Here is a 17,660-nt window from a genome sequence, read left to right on the forward strand (position 1 = left end):
TTTGATGGACACTGACTCTCAGTGTGATGGCCATTCACTCTCAGTGTGATGGACATTGACTCTCAGTGTGATGGACATTCACTCTCAGTGTGATGGACATTGACTCTCAGTGTGATGGATATTGACTCTCAGTGTGATGGACATTGACTCTCAGTGTGATGGACATTGACTCTCAGTGTGATGGACATTGACTCTCAGTGTGATGGACATTGACTCTCAGTGTGATGGACATTGACTCTCAGTGTGATGGACATTGACTCTCAGTGTGATGGACATTGACTCTCAGTGTGATGGGCATTGACTCTCAGTGTGATGGATATTGACTCTCAGTGTGATGGACATTGACTCTCAGTGTGATGGACATTGACTCTCAGTGTGATGGACATTGACTCTCAGTGTGATGGACATTGACTCTCAGTGTGATGGATATTGACTCTCAGTGTGATGGACATTGACTCTCAGTGTGATGGACATTGACTCTCAGTGTGATGGACATTGACTCTCAGAGTGATGGACATTGACTCTCAGTGTGATGGACATTGACTCTCAGTTTGATGGACATTGACTCTCAGTGTGATGGACATTCACTCTCAGTGTGATGGACATTGACTCTCAGTGTGATGGATATTCACTCTCAGTGTGATGGACATTCACTCTCAGTGTGATGGATATTCACTCTCAGTGTGATGGACATTGACTCTCAGTGTGATGGACATTGACTCTCAGTGTGATGGACATTGACTCTCAGTGTGATGGACATTGACTCTCAGTGTGATGGACATTGACTCTCAGTTTGATGGACATTGACTCTCAGTGTGATGGACATTCACTCTCAGTGTGATGGACATTGACTCTCAGTGTGATGGATATTCACTCTCAGTATGATGGACATTCACTCTCAGTGTGATGGACATTGACTCTCAGTGTGATGGACATTGACTCTCAGTGTGATGGACATTGACTCTCAGTGTGATGGACATTGACTCTCAGTGTGATGGAGATTGACTCTCAGTATGATGGACATTGACTCTCAGTGTGATGGATATTCACTCTCAGTGTGATGGACATTGACTCTCAGTGTGATGGAGATTGACTGTCAGTGTGATGGACATTGACTCTCAGTGTGATGGACATTCACTCTCAGTCTTTTGCTTACTTCGGAAGGCGTACATCCTTCCTATCTCATCCTCATTGAATTCTTCAAATGATTCGTTACTACACCGGTTGTGGATGGATTTAGCTGCTGTATTGTTCCAGGTTCCATGTCCTGTTGGGTAAAAAGCTCCGGTAAGACTCCACTCTCCAAGTTAATATCTGGCTCACATGGGATTTTTTTTCATTCGAACAGGAGCAAAAAAATCTAACTCACCTCTCCCTTCACATTGCATAAAATAATCCCGCGCGTCCTTTGGATAGCCCTTCGGAATGTGGCCAGTACTGGGATGGAAACGAGTGAAGTTTGTTCCATCGAAGCAGTAGTCCCTCTCCAGCCACCTCAATGCCGCACCGCAATGTCCAAGCCCAAACCAACTCCTTGCCTTCACTGTGGTGGTGTTGAGATTGAGTTGGGAAACCATGTCTCCTGCAGAGAGGATCACAATGGTTATTATACTGTTTTACTGTGCACAGTGAGAAAGACGGCCATCCAGGAATGGGATACAGGAAGGTAAGGGTCAGGTTAGGGTCAGGGGTTAGATGTCAGGGTGAGGATGAAAGGTTGGTGTTTGGGATTAGAATCTAGAGAAAGGATAAGGGCACGTTATAGGGGCCATAAGGTGGGAGAAAGATGACGATTAGGGGGAAATAAGGAGAAGATGAACGGTCAGGATTAGGATTTGGAGTTAGCTTTGAAAAGGGAATTTGCACTGTCAGAGGGTCAGTACTGAGGGAGAGCCGCACTGTCCGAGGGTCAGTACTGAGGGAGTGCCGCACTGTCAGAGGGTCAGTACTGAGGGAGTGCTGCACTGTCAGAGGGTCAGTACTGAGGGAGTGCTGCACTGTCAGAGGGTCTGTACTGAGGGAGTGCCGCACTGTCAGAGGGTCAGTACTGAGGGAATGCCGCACTGTCAGAGGGTCAGTACTGAGGGAGTGCTGCACTGTCAGAGGGTCAGTACTGAGGGAGTGCTGCACTGTCAGAGGGTCAGTACTGAGGGAGTGCCGCACTGTCAGAGGGTCAGTGCTGAGGGAGCGCTGCACTGTCAGAGGGTCAGTACTGAGGGAGTGCTGCACTGTCAGAGGGTCAGTACTGAGGGAGCGCCGCACTGTCAGAGGGTCAGTACTGAGGGAGTGCCGCACTGTCCGAGGGTCAGTACTGAGGGAGTGCCGCACTGTCAGAGGGTCAGTACTGAGGGAGTGCCGCACTGTCAGAGGGTCAGTTCTTAGACAGTGCTGCACTGTCAGAGGGTCAGTACTGAGGGAGTGCCGCACTGTCAGAGGGTCAGTACTGAGGGAGTGCCGCACTGTCAGAGGGTCAGTACTGAGGGAGTGCCGCACTGTCAGAGGGTCAGTACTGAGACAGTGCTGCACTGTCAGAGGGTCAGTACTGAGGGAGTGCCGCACTGTCAGAGGGTCAGTACTGAGGGAGTGCCGCACTGTCAGAGGGTCAGTACTGAGGGAGTGCCGCACTGTCAGAGGGTCAGAACTGTCAGAGGGTCAGTACTGAGGGAGCGCTGCACTGTCAGAGGGTCAGTACTGAGGGAGTGCTGCACTGTCAGAGGGTCAGTACTGAGGGAGTGCCGCACTGTCAGAGGGTCAGTACTGAGGGTGTGCTGCACTGTCAGAGGGTCAGTACTGAGGGAATGCTGCATTGACAGAGAACAAAGAACAAAGAACAAAGAAAATTACAGCACAGGAACAGGCCCTTCGGCCCTCCCAGCCTGTGCTGATCCAGATCCTTTATCTAAACCTGTTGCCTATTTACCAAGGTCTACTTCCCTCTGTTCCCGCACATTCATATACCTGTGCAGATGCATCTTAAATGATGCTATCGTGCCCGCCTCTACCACCTCCGCTGGCAAAGCGTTCCAGGCACCCATCACCCTCTGCGTAAAAAACTTCCCACCCACATCTCCCTTAAACTTTCCCCTCTCACCTTGAAACCGTGACCCCTTGTAACTGACACCCCCGCTCTTGGGAAAAGCTTGTTGCTATCCAGCCTGTCCATACCTCTCATAATTTTGTAGACCTCAATCAGGTCCCCCCTCAACCTCCGTCTTCCCAACGAAAACAATCCTAATCTACTCAACCTTTCTTCAAAGCTAGCACCCTCCATACCAGGCAACATCCTGGTGAACCTCCTCTGCACCCTCTCTCCAGCATCCACATCCTTCTGGTAATGTGGCGACCAGAACTGCACGCAGTATTCCAAATGTGGCCTAACCAAAGTCCTATACAACTATAACATGAGCTGCCAACTCTTGTACTCAATACCCCTTCCGATGAAGGCAAGCATGCTGTATGCCTTCTTGACCACTCTATCAACCTGCGTTGCCACCTTCAGGGTACAATGGACCTGAACTCCCAGACCTTTCTGGTCATCAATTTACCCAAGACCCTTTCATTGACCACATAGTCTGCTCTTGAGTTAGATCTTCCAAAATGCATCACCTCGCATTTGCCTGGAGTGAACTCCATCTGCCATTTCTCTGCCCAACTCTCCAATCTATCTATATTTTGCTGTATTCTCTGACAGTCCTCCTCGCTATCTGCAACTCCACCAATCTTAGTATCATCTGCAAACTTGCTAATCAGACCACTTATACCTTCGTCCAGATCATTTATGTATATCACAAACAACAGTGGTTCGAGCACGGATCCCTGTGGAACACCACTAGTCACCTTTCTCCATTTTGAGACACTCCCTTCCACCACTACTCTCTGTCTCCTGTTGCCCAGCCAGTTCTTTATCCATCTAGCTAGTACACCCTGGACCCCATATGACTTCACTTTTTCCATAAACCTGCCATGGGAAACCTTATCAAACGCCTTACTGAAGTCCATGTATATGACATCTACAGCCCTTCCCTCATCAATTAACTTTGTCACTTCCTCTAAGAATTCCATTAGGTTTGTAAGGCATGACCTTCCCTGCACAAAACCATGCTGCCTATCATTGATAAGTCTATTTTCTTCCAGATGTGAATAGATCCTATCCCTCAGTATCTTCTCCAACAGTATGCCTACCACTGACGTCAAGCTCACAGGTCTATAATTCTCTCGATTATCCCTGCTACCCTTCTTAAACAAAGGGACAACATTAGCAATTCTCCAGTCCTCCGGGACCTCACCCGTGCTCAAGGATGCTGCAAAGGTATCTGTTAAGGCCCCAGCTATTTCGTCCCTCACTTCCCTCAGTAACCTGGGATAGATCCCATCCGGTCCTGGTGACTTGTCCACCTTAATGCCTTTTAGAATATCCAAAACTTTCCCCTTCCTTATGCCGACATGACCTAGAGTATTTAAACATCCATCCCTAGCCTCAACATCCATCATGTCCCTCTCCTTTGTGAATACCGATGCAAAGTACTCATTAAGAATCTCACCCATTCCTCTGACTCCACGCATAAATTCCCTCTTTTGTCTTTAAGTGGGCCAATCCTTTCTCTAGTTACCCTCTTGCTCCTTATATACGAATAAAAGGCTTTGGGATTTTCCTTAACCCTGTTAGCCAAAGATATTTCATGACCCCTTTTAGCCCTCTTTATTGCGCGTTTGAGATTCGTCCTACTTTCCCGATATTCCTCCAAAGCTTCATCGGTTTTGAGTCACTTCGATCTTATGTATGCTTCCTTTTTCATTTTAGCTAGTCTCACAATTCCACCCGTCATCCATGGTTCCCTAATCTTGCCATTTCTATCTCTCATTTTCAAAGGAACATGTCTGTCCTGCACTCTAATCAACCTTTCCTTAAAAGACTCCCACATTTCAAATGTGGCTTTACCCTTAAACAGCTGATCCCAATCCACATTCCCTAGCTCCTGCCGAATTTTGTTATACTCTGCCTTTCCCCAATTTAGCACTCTTCCTTTAGGACCACTCTCGTCTTTGTCCATGAGTATTCTAAAACTTACAGAATTGTGATCGCTATTCCCAAAGTAATCACTGACTGAAACATCAACCACTTGGCCGGGATCATTCCCCAATACCAGGTCCAGTATGGCCCCTTCCTGAGTTGGACTATTTACATACTGCTCTAAAAAACTCTCCTGGATGCTCTTTACAAATTCTGCTCCATCTACGCCTCCAACACTACATGAGTCCCATTCAATGTTGGGGAAGTTAAAATCTCCCATCACAACCACCCTATTGCTCCTACTTTGTTCTATAATCTGTCTACATATTTGTACCTCTACTTCACGCTCGCTTTTGGGAGGCCTGTAGTAAAGTCCTAACAATGTTACTGCACCCTTCCTATTTCTTAGCTCCACCCATTTTGCCTCAGTGCTCGAATCCTCCATCGTGCCCTCCTTAATCACAGCTGTGATATCATCTCTGACTAATAATGCAACTCCTCCACCCCTTTTACCTCCCTCTCTACCCCTCCTGAAGCATCTATACCCTGGGATATTCAGTTGCCAGTCCTGCCCGTCCTTCAACCAAGTCTCAGTAATACCAATAACATCATATTCCCAGGTACTGATCCAAGCCCTAAGTACATCTGCCTTACCTGCTACACTTCTCGCATTAAAACAAATGCACCTCAGACCACCTGTCCCTTTGCGATCATCATCTCTTCCCTGTCTACTCTTCCCCTTAGTCACATTGACTTTATTATCTCGTACCTTACTGGCTTCAGTTGCTGCTTCTTTACTGACCTCTAACTTCCTAATCTGGTTCGCATCCCCCTGCCACATTAGTTTAAAACCTCCCCAACAGTGTTAGCAAAAGCACCCCCTAGGACATTGGTTCCAGTCCTGCCCAGGTGTAGACCATCCGGTTTGTAATGGCCCCACCGCCCCCAGAACCGGTTCCAATGTCCCAAAAATATGAACCCCTCCCTCCTGCACCATCTCTCAAGCCACGTATTCATTCTGACTATTCTTGAATTTCTACTCTGACTGTCCCGTGGCACTGGTAGCAATCCTGAGATTACTACCTTTGAGGTCCTACTTTTTAACTTATCTCCTAACTCCCTATATTCTGATTGTAGAACCTCATCCCGTTTTTTACCGATATCGTTGGTGCCTATATGCACCACGACAACTGGCTGTTCACCCTCCCCCTTCAGTATGTCCTGCAGCCGATCTGAGACATCCCTGACCTGTGCACCCGGGAGGCAACATACCATTTGGGAGTCTCGTTTTCGACCACAGAAACGCCTGTCTACTCCCCTTACAAATGAATCCCCTATGACTATAGCCCTGCCAGTCTTTTTCCCGCCCTTCTGTGCAGCAGAGCCAGCCACGGTGCCATGAGCCTGGCTACTACTGCCTTCCCCTGGTGAGACATCTCCCCCAACAGTATCCAAAACGGTATACCTGTTTTGGAGGGAGATGACCGCAGGGGACACCTGCACTGCCTTCCTGCTCTTTCTCTGCCTTTTGGTCACGCATTCCCTGTCTCCCTCACCAATCCTAACCTGCGGTGTGACCAACTCACTGAACGTGAGTTCAGTGAGTTCACTGAACTCCCTCAGTACTGCACTGTCAGAGGGTCAGTACTGACGGAGTGCCGCACTGTCAGAGGGTCAGTACTGAGGGGGTGCCGCACTGTCAGAGGGTCAGTACTGAGGGAGTGCTGCACTGTCAGAGGGTCAGTACTGAGGGGGTGCTGCACTGTCAGAGGGTCAGTACTGAGGGAGTGCCGCACTGTCAGAGGGTCAGTACTGAGGGAGTGCTGCACTGTCAGAGGGTCAGTACTGAGGGAGTGCCGCACTGTCAGAGGGTCAGTACTGAGGGAGTGCTGCACAGTCAGAGGGTCAGTACTGAGGGAGTGCTGCACTGTCAGAGGGTCAGTACTGAGGGAGTGCCGCACTGTCAGAGGGTCAGTACTGAGGGAGTGCCGCACTGTCAGAGGGTCAGTACTGAGGGAGTGCTGCACTGTCAGAGGGTCAGTACTGAGGGAGTGCTGCACTGTCAGAGGGTCAGTACTGAGGGAGTGCTGCACTGTCAGAGGGTCAGTACTGAGGGAGTGCCGCACTGTCAGAGGGTCAGTACCGAGGGAGTGCCGCACTGTCAGAGGGTCAGTACTGAGGGAGTGCTGCACTGTCAGAGGGTCAGTACTGAGGGAGTGCTGCACTGTCAGAGGGTCAGTACTGAGGGAGTGCTGCACTGTCAGAGGGTCAGTACTGAGGGAGTGCTGCACTGTCAGAGGGTCAGTACTGAGGGAGTGCTGCACTGTCAGAGGGTCAGTACTGAGGGAGCGCCGCACGGTCAGAGGGTCAGTACTGAGGGAGTGCTGCACTGTCAGAGGGTCAGTACTGAGGGAGTGCTGCACTGTCAGAGGGTCAGTACTGAGGGAGTGCCGCACTGTCAGAGGGTCAGTACTGAGGGAGTGCTGCACTGTCAGAGGGTCAGTACTGAGGGAGTGCTGCACTGTCAGAGGGTCAGTACCGAGGGAGTGCCGCACTGTCAGAGGGTCAGTACTGAGGGAGTGCTGCACTGTCAGAGGGTCAGTACTGAGGGAGTGCTGCACTGTCAGAGGGTCAGTACTGAGGGAGTGCCGCACTGTCAGAGGGTCAGTACTGAGGGAGTGCCGCACTGTCAGAGGGTCAGTACTGAGGGAGTGCTGCACTGTCAGTGGGTCAGTACTGAGGGAGTGCCGCACTGTCAGAGGGTCAGTACTGAGGGAGTGCCGCACTGTCAGTGGGTCAGTACTGAGGGAGTGCTGCACTGTCAGAGGGTCAGTACTGAGGGAGTGCTGCACTGTCAGTGGGTCAGTACTGAGGGAGTGCCGCACTGTCAGAGGGTCAGTACTGAGGGAGTGCTGCACTGTCAGAGGGTCAGTACTGAGGGAGTGCTGCACTGTCAGTGGGTCAGTACTGAGGGAGTGCTGCTATGTGCTCCTGCAGAATACATCAGAAGAAGTTAAATCTCCCACAACAGGAAGTGAGCTCACCTTTGAAAAAGAGTACGGAATCTTGTGCACACACTCCGACTGGACACTCCATTGCTGCCTCCAGATTGTTTGGAATTCCTGGGAATTTGTCATGTATCAGGAACTTGCCTTCGAATGTCGTGCCGTAATATTGATAGACCTGAGTCCCCTGAAAATCAATGAGAGGCCAATGATGAGTTTACTGGAGGTTTAAGACCAGAGAGAGCTGAGTATCTACTTTAACAAACAATGCAGGTGGCACAACACACGGCTATGATACACAACACACGGCTATCATACACAACACACGGCTATCATACACAACACACGGCTATCATACACAACACACGGCTATGATACACAACACACGGCTATGATGCACAACACACGGCTATGATGCACAACACGCGGCTATGATGCACAACACACGGCTATGATGCACAACACACGGCTATGATGCACAACACGCGGCTATGATGCACAACACACGGCTATGATGCACAACACACGGCTATGATGCACAACACACGGCTATGATGCACAACACGCGGCTATGATGCACAACACACGGCTATGATGCACAACACACGGCTATGATGCACAACACACGGCTATGATACACAACACACGGCTATGATACACAACACACGGCTATGATACACAACACACGGCTATGATGCACAACACACGGCTATGATACACAACACACGGCTATCATACACAACACACGGCTATGATGCACAACACACGGCTATGATACACAACACACGGCTATGATACACAACACACGGCTATGATACACAACACACGGCTATGATGCACAACACACGGCTATGATACACAACACACGGCTATCATACACAACACACGGCTATGATGCACAACACACGGCTATGATGCACAACACACGGCTATGATACACAACACACGGCTATCATACACAACACACGGCTATCATACACAACACACGGCTATCATACACAACACACGGCTATGATGCACAACACACGGCTATGATGCACAACACACGGCTATGATGCACAACACGCGGCTATGATGCACAACACACGGCTATGATACACAACACACGGCTATGATACACAACACACGGCTATGATACACAACACACGGCTATGATACACAACACACGGCTATGATGCATAAAAAATGGTGATGGTGAACAACACACGGCTATGATGCATAAAAAATGGTGATGGTGAACAACACACGGCGATGGTGCACAGCTCACTGTGATGGTGCACAGCTCACTGCGATGGTGCACAACTCACTGCGATGGTGCACAGCTCACTGCGATGGTGCACAACACACGGCGATGGTGCACAGCTCACTGCGATGGTGCACAGCTCACTGCGATGGTGCACAGCTCACTGCGATGGTGCAATGTCACTATCACAGACCCAGGGTAATGGTCTCGATCCTGTGTTTGAATCCCACCATGTCCAATGATCAATTTTGAATTCAATATAAATCAGGAATTAAAACATTATCCATTTCTATAAAAAACCCCATCTGTTTCCCTGACTTAGTGAATTAAATCCTTACATGTGACTCGACATCCTGAGCAACATGTGTTAATGTCCCTCTGAAATGGCCAAGCAAACCCAGGATAATTATAGATCTGTGATAAATGCTGGCTTTGCCAAGCACACCCAGATTACAGGAATGAATAAAAAAACATCAAGAAGGTTGTTTTGTAAGCATTCCATATGCTTTCTTGACTACCTTGTCCACTTCAAATATTTGTGGACCTGCATGCCCAGATCTCTCGTACTTTCAATATTCCTAAGAGTTTTTAGTGTATATTCTCCCTGTATGTTACACCTACCAAAATGCATTACTTCGCATTTGTCCGGATTAAACTCCATCTGCCATTTCTCTGCCCGAGTTGCCAACCTATCTATGTCCTGCTGTATCCTCTGACAATCCTCAACGCTATCTGCCACTCCACCAACCTTGGTGTCACCACAAAGTTACTAATCAGACCGACTACATTTTCCTCCAAATCGTTTATGTACACCACAAACAGCAGAGGCCCCAGCACCGATCCCTGTGGAACACCACTAGTCACAACCTTCCATTCAGAAAAACACCCTTCTGCTGCTACCCTTTGCCTTCTGTGACCGAGCCAGTTCTGTATCCATCTTACCACCTCACCTCTGATCCCGTGTGACTTCACCTTTTGTACCAGTCTGCCATGCGGCACCTTGTCAAAGGCCTTACTGAAGTCCATGTAAACAACATCCATCGCCCTCCCCATATCAATCATCTTTGTCACCTCCTCAAAAACTCGATCACGTTAGTGATGCACGACCTCCCCTTCACAAAACCATGCTGTCTATCGCTAATAAGTCCATTTGTTTCCAAATGGGTATAAATCCTGTCCCTGAGAATTCTCTCCAATAATTTACCTACAACCGACATGAGGCTCACCGGCCTATAGTGTCCTGGATTATCCCCGCTACAGCGGTACCACATTAGCTATTCTCCAGTCCTCTGGGATCTCACCTGTAGCCAATGAGGATACAAAGATGTCAGTCAAGGCCGCAGCAATTTCCTCCCTTGCTTCCCTCAGTATTCTGGGGTAAATCCCATCCGGCCCAGGAGACTTATCTACCTTAATATCTTTTAAAAGACCCAATACCACCTCCTTTCCGATGTTAACATGATCCAGACTGTCCACACACCCTACCCAAGAATCATAGAACATAGAACAGTACAGCAAAGTACAGGCCCTTCAGCCCACGATGTTGTGCCGACCATTTATCCTAATCTAAGATCAACCTAACCAACACCCCTTCAATTGACTGCTGTCCATGTGCCTGTCCAAGAGTCGCTTAAATGTCCCTAATGACTCTGACTCCACCACCTCTGCTGGCCGTGCATCCCACACACCCACCACTCTCTGTGTAAAGAACCGACTCTGACATCTCCCCTATACCTTCCTCCAATCACCTTAAAGTTATGTCCCCTCATGACAGCCATTTCCACCCTGGGGAGAAGTCTCTGGCTATCCACTCTATCCATGCCTCTCATCACCTTGTACACCTCTATCATGTCACCTCTCTGCCTTCTTCGTTCCAGTGAGAAAAGCCCTAGCTCCCTCAACCTTTCTTCATAAGACATGCCCTCCAGTCCAGGCAGCATCCTGGTAAATCTCCTCTGTACCCTCCCCAAAGCATCACATCCTTCCTATAATGAAGCGACCAGAACTGGACACAATATTCCAAGTGTGGCCTAACTAGAGTTTTATAAAGTTGCAGCAAAACCTCACGGCTCTTAAACTCAATCCCCCTGTTAATGAAAGCCAACACACCATATGCCTGGGTGGAAACTTTGAGGGATCTATGTACGTGGACCCCAAGATCCCTCTGTTCCCTCCACACTTCCAAGAATCCTCCCTTTAACCCTGTATTCAGCATTCAAATTCGACCTTCCAAAATGAATCACTTCACATTTATCTAGGTTGAACTCCATCTGCCACTTCTCAACCCATCTCTGCATCCTGTCAATGTTCTGTTGTAACCTGCAACAACCCTCAACACTATCTACAGCTCCCCAATCTATGTGTCATCAGCAAACCTACTAACCCACCCTTCCACTTCCTCATCCAAGTAATTTATGAAAACCACAAAGAGCAGAGGTCCCAGAACAGATCCATGCGGGAACAACATTCGCCTCCCTCCAATCATCCGGTACTACTCCAGTGGAGAGTGAGGATGCAAAGATCATCACCAACAGCGCAGCAATCTCCTCCCTCGCTTCCCGTAGTAACCTTGGGTATATCCCGTCAGGCCCAGGGGACTTATCTATCCTGATGCTTTTCAAAATTTCCAGCACATCCTCCTTCTGAATATCAACCTGTTTGAGTTTATTAACCTGGTTCACACTGTTCTCATGGGCAACAAGGTCCCTCTCTCCAGTCAATACTAAAGCAAGGTATTAATTGAGGGCCTCCCCAACCTCCTCAGACTCGAGGCACAAGTTCCCTCCACTATCCCTGATCGGCCCTACTCTCACTCTGATCATCCTCTTAATTCTCACATAAGTGTCGAGCGCCTTGGGGTTTTCCCTAATCATCTTCCACAAAGTCCTTTCCTTTGGTGAACACTGATGCAAAGCACTCACTTAGCACCTCGTACATTTCCTCTGGCTCAACACACAGACCCCCCCACCCCCCACCCCCCACTGCCCTGAAGCGGTCCAATCCTTGCTTTTTACATATGAATAAAAAGCTTTGGGATTCACCTTCATCCTACTTACCAAGGACCTTTCATGACCCCTCCTAGACCTCTTAATTTCCCACTTCAGTACTTTCTTTATACTCCTCAAGGGTTTCGACTGCCCCACCCTTCCAGACCGTACAAAAGTCTCCTTTTTCTTTTTTTAAAATAAATTTAGAGTACCCAAATTATTTTTTTTCCAATTATGCGGCAATTTAGCATGGCTAATCCACCTACCCTGCACATCTTTGGGTTGTGGGGGCGAAACCCACGCAGACACAGGGAGAATGTTCAAACTCCACACGGACAGTGACCCAGAGCCGGGATCGAACCTGGGACCTCAGCGCCGTGAGGCAGCAGTGCTAACCACTGTGCCACCGTGCTGCCTCCTTTCTCTTTTTGACAAGTGATGGGACCATCAATTCACCAGACACGTGTTTCCGATGTGAATCTAGGCTTTAATCGACTTACTTCAGAGCCAGCCTGTTACCTGTTGATGAACTCTCAGTGAACTCAGGCTGACTCTGGACAAGGGTATTTATGCAGCTGCACTGGGGGAGGGTCGTGGGCGGAGCCAAGGGTGGGGCCCAGTACACGTTCCTGAGTACTCCCAGAGCTACTCCCCCTAGTGGTAGGATAGCGTTACTGCGCTTACAGAGACTGTGTGAATTATCATATATATCTATATATCGTACATTTCCTCTGGCTCAACACACAGATCCCCCCACCCCCCACTGCCCTGAAGGGGCTGGTTTAGCTCACCAGGCTAAATCGCTGGCTTTTAAAGCAGACCAAGCAGGCCAGCAGCACGGTTCGATTCCCGTACCAGCCTCCCCGGACAGGCGCCGGAATGTGGCGACTAGGGGCTTTTCACAGTAACTTCATTGAAGCCTACTCGTGACAATAAGCGATTTTCATTTCATTTTCATTTCATATATTACATTCACCACAACGAGGTTCACAATATCCCTCGTTATCCAAGGCTCCCTGAACTTCCCATACTTATCCTACGTTCTCTCAGGAACGTGACTTTCCTGAATCCTAATCAACTGTCGCTTGAAAGACTCCCACATGTCCAATGTTGATTTACCCTCCAACAGCCGCACACAATCCAAATTCTTCAATTGCTGCCTAATGTTATTGTAATTTGCCTTTCCCCAGTTTAGCCCCTTAACGCGAGGGTTACCCTCATCCCTGTCCAAAAATACCCTAAAACTTACGGAATTGTGGCCACTAAGCCCAAAATGTTCCCCTACTGAAACCTCAACCACCTGTCCAGGCTCATTCCCCAATACCAGATCCAGTGCTGCCCCTTCCCTTGTTGGACTATCTACATATTGCATCAAGAAGGCTTCCTGGATACACCTTACAAACTCTGCCCCACCCAAACCCCCAGCACTAAGTGAGTCCCAGTCAATATTGGGTAAGTTAAAATCCCCGACCACAACAACCCTGTTACTTTTGCACCTATCCAAAATCTCTCTGCCTATCTGCTCCTCTCTCTCTCGTTGGCATTTGGGTGGCCTGTAATAAACCCCCAACATTGTGACTGCCCCCTTCCTGTTCCTGAGCTCTACCCAGATTGCCTCATTGTGTGAGCCCTCCAAGGTGTCCTCCCTCAGTACGGCTATAATCTTCTCCTTCACCAGTAATGCTGCTCCCCCACCCCTTTTACATCCCCCTCTATCTCTCCTGAAGCATCTATATCCTCCAACATTCAGCTGCCAATCCTGCCCTTCCTTTAACCATGTTTCTGTGATAGCCACAACATCATAATTCCAAGTACTAATCAGTGCTCCAAGTCCATCTGCCTCACCCGCTATACTTCTGGCGTTGAAACAAATACACTTCAACCACTGCGTTTACGCAGATAGGGTGTTGTTCTCTTATTTCTGTTCTCTATTTCCCCTTCAGTTATTATACTTTCTCAGCTCGCGCTCTGTTTCCCATCCCCTTTCCAAACTAGTTTAAATCCTCCTGAGTGACTCTAACAAACCTCCCAGCCGGGATATTGGTGCCCCTCCAGTTTAGATGTAACCCGTCCTTCTTGTACAGGTCCCACCTGCTCCGGAAGATCCCAATGGTACAGAAATCTGAAACCCTCCCTCCTACACCACCAGTTTAGCCACGTGTTTAGCTGCACTAACCTCCTATTTCTAGCCTCACTGGCACGTGGCACAGGGAGTAATCCTGAGAATACAGCCCGAGAGGTCCTGCTTTTAGCTTCCTGCCTAACTTCTGCAGTACCTCATCACTCTTCCTGCCTAAGCAGAGGGCAGCAGAACGGAGCTACTGATCAGCTGTTCTGGGGAAATTTGCAAACGTGCAGTGCGGTCAGCCTAATTTGAAGGTGGTTTGTGGAGGGGCTGTTGTCAAGTGACAGTTAAACCCGAAACACTTCGTCAGTGTTTCCCACCCTACCTCCTCTAACCAAACAAAAAACCACGGTTGTTGGGAAGCGGGAGCAGGGGCCTGTCGTGAAGGTGAGTGAGTGCCTTTAAATTTGCTTACCTTTCAGCGGGAGCAGGGTTTGAGGTAATATCAGGTAAGCTCTTCCTTTCTTTTTCTTTTTCTTGTTTTTTTTTAAATCTAGAGGTGATGTCAGGGAAGGCAGTACAATGCTCCTCCTGCAGAATGTTTGAGGTGAGGGACGCCGTCAGTGTCCCTGCTGATTTCACCTGTGGGAAGTGCACCCAACTCCAGCTCCACAAAAACCGTGTTAGGGACCTGGAGCTTGAGCTGGATGAACTTCGGATCATTCGGGAGGCAGAGGGGGTCATAGATAGGAGCTTCAGGGAAGTAGTTACACCAAAGACTGGAGATAGATGGGTAACTGTAAGAGGGACTGGGAAGAAGCAGTCAGTACAGGGACCCCCTGCGGTCGTTCCCCTGAGTAACAAGTATACCGTTTTGGATACTTGTGAGGGTGACGACTTACCAGGGGTAAGCCATGGGGTACGGGCCTCTGGCACGGAGTCTGTCCCTGTTGCTCAGAAGGGAAGGGGGGAAAGGAGTAGAACATTAGTAATTGGGGACTCAATAGTCAGGGGCACAGATAGGAGGTTTTGTGGGAGCGAGAGAGACTCACGTTTGGTATGTTGCCTCTCAGGTGCAAGGGTTCGTGATGTCTCAGATCGTGTTTTCCGCGTCCTTAAGGGGGAGGGAGAGCAGCCCCAAGTCGTAGTCCACATTGGCACTAACGACATAGGTAGGAAAGGGGACAAGGATGTCAGGCAGGCCTTTAGGGAGCTAGGATGGAAGCTCAGAGCGAGAACAAACAGAGTTGTTACCTCTGGGTTGTTGCCCGTGCCACGTGATAGTGAGATGAGGAATAGGGAGAGAGAGCAATTAAACATGTGGCTACAGGGATGGTGCAGGCGGGAGGGATTCAGATTTCTGGATAACTGGGGCTCTTTCTGGGGAAGGTGGGACCTCTATAGACAGGATGGTCTACATCTGAACCTGAGGGGCACCAATATCCTGGGGGGGAGATTTGTTAGTACTCTTTGGGGGGCATGAATTAAACTAATTCAGCAGGGGCATGGGAACCTGGATTGTAGTTTTGGGGTACGGGAGATTGAGAGTATAGAGGTCAGGAGCACAGATTTGACTTCGCAGGAGGGTGCCAGTGTTCAGGTAGGTGGTTTGAAGTGTGTCTATTTCAATGCCAGGAGTATACGAAATAAGGTAGGGGAACTGGCAGCATGGGTTGGTACCTGGAACTTCGATGTTGTGGCCATTTCAGAGACATGGATAGAGCAGGGACAGGAATGGTTGTTGCAGGTTCCGGGGTTTAGGTGTTTTAGTAAGCTCAGAGAAGGGGGCAAAAGAGGGGGAGGTGTGGCGCTGCTAGTCAAGGACAGTATTACGGTGGCGGAAAGGATGCTAGATGGGGACTCTTCTTCCGAGGTAGTATGGGCTGAGGTTACAAACAGGAAAGGAGAGGTCACCCTGTTGGGAGTTTTCTATAGGCCACCTAATAGTTCTAGGGATGTAGAGGAAAGGATGGCGAAGATGATTCTGGAAAAGAGCGAAAGTAACAGGGTAGTTGTTATGGGAGACTTTAACTTTCCAAATATTGACTGGAAAAGATATAGTTCGAGTACATTAGATGGGTCGTTCTTTGTACAATGTGTGCAGGAGGGTTTCCTGACACAATATGTTGACAGGCCAACAAGAGGCGAGGCCACATTGGATTTGGTTTTGGGTAATGAACCAGGCCAGGTGTTAGATCTGGAGGTAGGTGAGCACTTTGGAAACAGTGACCACAATTCGGTGACCTTTACGTTAGTGATGGAAAGGGATAAGTATACCCCGCAGGGCAAGAGTTATAGCTGGGGGAAGGGCAATTATGATGGCATTAGACATGACTTAGGATGTGTTGGTTGGAGAAGTAGGCTGCAAGGGTTGGGCACACTGGATATGTGGAGCTTGTTCAAGGAACAGCTATTGCATGTTCTTGATAAGTACGTACCAGTCAGGCAGGGAGGAAGGGGTCGAGCGAGGGAACCGTGGTTTACCAAAGAAGTGGAATCTCTTGTTAAGAGGAAGAAGGAGGCCTATGTGAAGATGAGGCGTGAAGTTTCAGTTGGGGCGCTTGATAGTTACAAGGAAGCGAGGAAGGATCTAAAGAGAGAGCTAAGACAAGCAAGGAGGGGACATGAGAAGTCTTTGGCAGGTAGGATCAAGGAAAACCCAAAAGCTTTCTATAGGTATGTCAGGAATAAAAGAATGACTAGGGTAAGAGTAGGGCCAGTCAAGGACAGTGGTGGGAAGTTGTGTGTGGAGGCTGAGGAGATAAGCGAGATACTAAATGAATACTTTTCGTCAGTATTCACTCAGGAAAAAGATAATGTTGTGGAGGAGAATGCTGAGACCCAGGCTATTAGAATAGATGGCATTGAGGTGCGTAGGGAAGAAGTGTTGGCAATTCTGGACAAGGTGAAAATAGATAAGTCCCCGGGGCCTGATGGGATTTATCCTAGGATTCTCTGGGAAGCCAGAGAAGAGATTGCTGAGCCTTTGGCTTTGATTTTTATGTCATCATTGGCTACAGGAATAGTGCCAGAGGACTGGAGGAAAGCAAATGTGGTCCCTTTGTTCAAGAAGGGGAGTAGAGATAACCCCGGTAACTATAGGCCGGTGAGCCTCACGTCTGTTGTGGGTAAAGTCTTGGAGAGGATTATAAGAGATATGATTTATAATCATCTAGATAGGAATAATATGATTAGAGATAGTCAGCATGGTTTTGTGAAGGGTAGGTCATGCCTCACAAACCTTATCGAGTTCTTTGAGAAGGTGACTGAACAGGTAGACAAGGGTAGAGCAGTTGATGTGGTGTATATGGATTTCAGTAAAGCGTTTGATAAGGTTCCCCACGGTCGT

General features: G+C 48.7%; 1 protein-coding gene across 1 annotated transcript in view; it reads right to left on the bottom strand.

The window, feature by feature from the left end:
* hpxb (hemopexin b) overlaps positions 1–17,660 on the bottom strand; it is a 50,005-nt gene that overhangs the window by 10,978 nt on the left and 21,367 nt on the right. The window contains exons 5-7 of the mRNA XM_038818978.1: positions 8,056–8,203; positions 1,370–1,582; positions 1,157–1,267 (exon numbers count right to left, since the gene is read on the bottom strand). Of these exons, the coding sequence (XP_038674906.1) occupies positions 1,157–1,267; positions 1,370–1,582; positions 8,056–8,203 (472 nt within the window). The remainder of the gene's footprint in view (positions 1–1,156; positions 1,268–1,369; positions 1,583–8,055; positions 8,204–17,660) is intronic.

Source organism: Scyliorhinus canicula, chromosome 14 (genome assembly GCF_902713615.1).
Source record: "Scyliorhinus canicula chromosome 14, sScyCan1.1, whole genome shotgun sequence".
Lineage (NCBI taxonomy): Eukaryota > Metazoa > Chordata > Chondrichthyes > Carcharhiniformes > Scyliorhinidae > Scyliorhinus > Scyliorhinus canicula.